The 5,000-nt window shown below is 44.3% G+C and overlaps 1 protein-coding gene across 1 annotated transcript in view; it reads left to right on the top strand.

The window, feature by feature from the left end:
* The window catches only part of iqce (IQ motif containing E), a 16,079-nt gene extending 14,912 nt beyond the window's left edge, over window positions 1–1,167 (top strand). Inside the window, exon 22 of the mRNA XM_042103201.1 lies at window positions 291–1,167. Coding sequence (XP_041959135.1) covers window positions 291–400 — 110 coding nt within the window. The 3' untranslated portion in view covers window positions 401–1,167. The remainder of the gene's footprint in view (window positions 1–290) is intronic.
* The last annotated feature ends 3,833 nt before the right edge of the window (window positions 1,168–5,000 follow it).

Consider the following 5,000-nt stretch of genomic DNA (forward strand, 5'->3'; position numbering starts at 1 on the left):
CATGCTCCGGCATTTGCAAAATTATCCCTCCTCCTCCCCCTACTCCTCCTTTTCACTGATAGCCCAGTTACTCATCCTCCTTACACAGAAGGGTGCAAGCGGCCATCGCTCTATCTCCGCTTCAGGCATTCCAGGACCACGGACTGCTACCTTGCCAAACATGCACTTAACTTACACTCAAGCATAGCAATCATACCGACGGCAAACTAGTGAACAGGTCATTAAATAGATTTTATGGATTGTGTTGTTGGTGTCTGTTTTGTTTATTTTTTTGTTTATTTGTTGTTCAGTGGAGTCGGACCAAAAACAAGCTGGAGGCAACTGTGACTCAGACGACTCTGATGATATCATAGTGTCCCCCTCGCGTCCAATGGGAAGGAGGATGTCTCTTCTCTTCTGACGGACCAGCGTGGCACCCTGTCCGATGACCGAACTCCCATGGTCTCCAGGGTTACTCCTAGAGATTCCCTCAGCTGTGAGAAAGAATGCACTTGATAATGGCAGGTCCTCAAAGGTCCCTCTCAAAATGTGATCCAGCATTTAGCTGTGCTTGTCCAATCAGACTTATATAGATTGTCTGAAATGGGTCTGAACTTGTGGATGGAGCAATTGTACTGTGTGTGTGTGTGTGTGTGTGTGTGTGTGTGTGTGTGTGTGTGTGTGTGTGTGTGTGTGTGTGTGTGTGTGTGTGAGGGAGAGAGAGCGAGCAAGTGAGCCTTGTCTTTCACTGAAGTCTTAAGCTGTGAAGTTGAGAACTTCAGGTAGAGGAACAACCCCATGTGATACCTCTGCAGGCACTTCTCTCTCATACAACGCTGTGTGTGTGGGTGTGGGATGCAGACTTGGGATGTCCTTGCGGGTCCTAACTTTTATAGCCTACTGGAATTTATAGACACCTTTAGGGGTTAACAAAATATGAATCATTGATCATGACCCTCAAGTGCCTTTTTCTTATAATCGAGCTAAAGGGGAAAAAAAGCTGTGTCAGAATAGTCATTAAAGTCATTTTTTAAACAACTCATAAACTATGTGTATAATAATGTGAAGTTTGGCTAGCCTTGAAATCTAGACGCACCCTAGCGACTAGTCTAGCAACTCTCCGTTGGCTTGTGAGCTCGAAAAATTAAACTTCTATCAGGCCAATCAAATCGTGTATAAAGTCGTTAGGCGGGCTTAACATAATGATTGATGGCAGAGTTGCAACGGTTTGGCTTGAATTCCCTGCTACTTGAAAACAAATGAGATGGATGTTGCTGTTGGCATACAGTGTGACACGAGATAAGCTTTTTTTAAGTTTGCAAAAGTTTGAACTAGCCAACTAGCTCCGCTGGTGGGAAATGCATGGGAGTCATAGCGCTGTCCTATTGCGTGCAGAGGGAATTTGAAAGACAACCGATTATTCCGCCCCTCGGACTGAGCACTGCGAACGGTGAGTGCCCAGACCCTACATTTTAATGTGGGTCTGGCTCGTCAGGCTAAAGTTTGGCATGTTTGGGCTGGGTTCTGTGCTAGACGCCTCTCTGTCTGTCATGATGTGGAGAATATTCAGTGAATCGTTGTTGAACTAAAAAGGAATGTCCACGGTCAATCAGCAGTACTGTAGGTCACATAGCTGATAAATTAGCCAGGGATATGAGACATTTTCCATGACTTTGTCGTTGCTCATATTAGAAACAATGTTGCAGTTAGTGGAGGCCAGACTTGAGCTGGTTAGTTAAAAGGGTCGACATAGAGAATTCCAAATTCTCCTCATTTTCAGAGCTTGGTCAAGGTCAAGATGAGGAGTGTGTGTGTGTGCGTGTGTGTGTGCATGTGTGCGTGCGTGCGTGCGTGTGTGTGTGTGTGTGTGTGTGAAAACTGAGAGGTCCTGTTATGTTAGTGAGCTTGGATGGGTTTCTGAGTGTCTGCTTAAAAAAAATTGTCATTGAGTGTGAGGTTGACCGCAATTATGTGAATTAAGGTGGCCTTCCTAGGTTTAATTTGCCAAGTGATGTGTGTGTGTGTGTGTTTCAATTGATAATTATGTTTTTTTTTTTTTCATGTTTGTCACTAAATATAAAAAAATCAAGAATTTTCCCTTGAGATGTCTTTTTCCCCAAATAATGAATGCTATCATATGGAAGCCTATTTCCACCACGTTGGAATAAAACCGGCTAAACATTTCTTCTCTCATGTCAGAATTTTGAGATAGGCCTATAGTCAAACTTCTGAAATAAAAAGTGCAATTATGAGATGCAACAAGGGCGTAGGTTTGGTCTGAGCTTTGGTGGGGACTCTACCCACTAATCCCCCCGAGAAAAAAAAAGGAAAAGCCACTCAACTCTTTCACCAGCCACTATAGATATATAAAATGATTAAAATGTGCTACTGTCCAACTACCCATGATTAAAATGTGCTACTGTCCAACTTGATCTATACTGTGTAGCACTAGGCTATACTTAACATTTATTTTCTATTTGGTCTGTTATGAAATCATGCATTGACCCATTTAAGCACAGCTCAGTTTTAAGAAACTTAAATACATGTATGCTTAGTATTTTGTGAAAATAATCATTAAGGCTACATTGACAACTCTTAACCATGAGCTGCCTGTATATTCTCTGATTCTAATATTTACAGATATCTTGGCGATGTAAGCACAGCTCAGTTTTAAGAAATGCTTAAAGCCGAAAGACCATGTTGAATTTTTCTACAATTTATTTCAAAACCGGATTACTCTGGAACAGCTAACTATACACGGGAATGCATTACACCTTTGTGTTCGAAAAAAGGTCTGCTGTTTATTTTGATATATGGTTTGTCATGTGTTGCGTGAAGAGTGTGTAGGCCTACGATATTCCACCGAGACGAATGGATGTAGAGATGGGCGCGCAGAGAAAAATTATTAAATTATTAAATTAAATCTCTTTAAGTTAATTTTTCTCGCGAACTGTTTACCACAGCAAATAGTGGCAATAGCACCGTTTAAAAGCTGAGAAAAGGCTCTTTCATGTGACACATGTGTGATGAGTAGCCTACTCGAGGAGTTCAACAGAGAAGAATGGGTGAATTTGGACGCACTTCATGCCTTGTAGTGAAGTGAAGCTGAAGCGCAGCGCAGGAGACTGCGGCTCACTGGTAGTTATTATAGGGAACTTCAAATCAGCGCGATTTACCCTTATACTGTAGGCTACTGCACATTACACGATCTGTACGAGATGATCCGCAGCAAAGTGAGAAAGTATTTAACTCTTTGTGTAGCGCATGTGAGCGCTTTTCCCCCCATTTCAACCTGAATATTGGTGGGGACATTTCAGTCGTAATCTGACATTGGTGTGGACACGTCCTTCGGTCCCCACGCAAATCTACGCCCCTGAGATGCAACATATCTCGATTCAGTATATGTTGTCTTTATATCTCAAAATTCTGACTTGCTACCTCATATTTTGACATAGGTCTACTATGTCTAGATTTCGACTTAGTAGGCCTATCTCAAAATTGTGACTTTTTTCAAAATGGTAGGTTTCAGATTTTATAGGATATCTTAGTATCTCAACATTTTGGCGTCAAGTTCCATAGCCCTTTATCGGCTATGGGGCCTGCCTATGCTGTGTCTCAATGTTCTGTTTTTTTTCCGATTTGCCAAATCTTTCAATCATATCACACACTGCAAAGATGAGCTCATCGTGTGTCAATTTTGATTTTGCTCCCGTTCTGACCAGCAGAGGTCGGCGAGCTCGAGCAACATACTCGGCGTCTTTCTCACCCCGCTTCACTGATCCGTGACGTGCGCCGGTGGGGCAGAGCGCATTCTCTTTCGCGAGCTTCATCCGCAACCTCGGCTCCCCCCCCCGCCTGCCCGTGTGCGCGTGTGTATGTGTGTGTTTCTTTTTTCAGTTGACACAATAGCCTTTTTAGAGCTGCAATTTGCAAATATATACAGTGTAACGCCGAGAACAATTCAAACCCACCTCATAAGAATAACGCCGTCGACGACCAACAGCCTTCACAAAGAAGAAAGAGACGGGGTAACGGCGAAAGAGCAGCACACGGTGGTCTTGGAAACTGAACTTCATTATCAATAGAACGTCAAACGTCGTTGTCCCACGGGGTCAATGACAATTAATTAAGCGATACGGCCGATTTGCGCGCCAAGAAGCTTTATGCTATGGGATTCCCTCAGCGCCCGAGCCCTGTGTTCCTCTGACCGCGAAGACCGAGAGAGAGATTGAAGGGGTGCTGTTACGGTGCGAGGTTTTTGTGCTATTCAGCAGCAGCGGATCTGGCGTGGTGGAGGACAATAGCTCTCTACAGCACTGCTAGGCGAGGGTGGTGGGATTCCCGCAGTCCCCCCCGTCTGCACTGCCCAAGTCCAGGCAAGTCGACTTTGAATGACAGCACCGCAACAAAGCATCTCTCGTCGCCTCAAGGGAATTTTGTTGCCATTTGAAAGGAACCTCGAAGACGAGCTGGCCGTGCAAGAAACCAGACTCGAATTTTACTCGAATGCAATCGCGACGACGGGAAGATTGTCAAATGAATCAGAGGATGTGCAAAGGAAATCGAAGACTGCATCTACCACAGACCTTTACCGAGCTTCTTAATTAATAGCTCGTTAGAGGGAGAAATATTGCGACGGAATCGGCAACATTATTGACAGTTGCTTCATCGGGTTTTCACGGCAGCTACAGTCCCGCATCGCGCCCTCAGGAGTTAACTTAGGTTTAATCTAATAATCAGGGTAGTATTGCGACCGTACCTAACGGGTTAACTGCCAAACACAAGAACAGGCTAACAGGGACTACATTGAAATCACCCATTCGTGATCGTGTTGTTAAAGAGGCTTCAGCATCGCCTGATAGATGTGAGAACAACACCGCTCCAACAACCCGACAAGCACAACAGGAATTCTCACACCTACAAGCCCAAAAGCCTACAAGCTACGAGGAGGCTAGCAGCATCTCCGCTTGATATTTAGCTCACACACACGGACATGCTGCCTGATTCCCTGGTGCAGAATT

Source organism: Alosa sapidissima, chromosome 9, assembly GCF_018492685.1.
Source record: "Alosa sapidissima isolate fAloSap1 chromosome 9, fAloSap1.pri, whole genome shotgun sequence".
NCBI classification, from domain to species: domain Eukaryota; kingdom Metazoa; phylum Chordata; class Actinopteri; order Clupeiformes; family Clupeidae; genus Alosa; species Alosa sapidissima.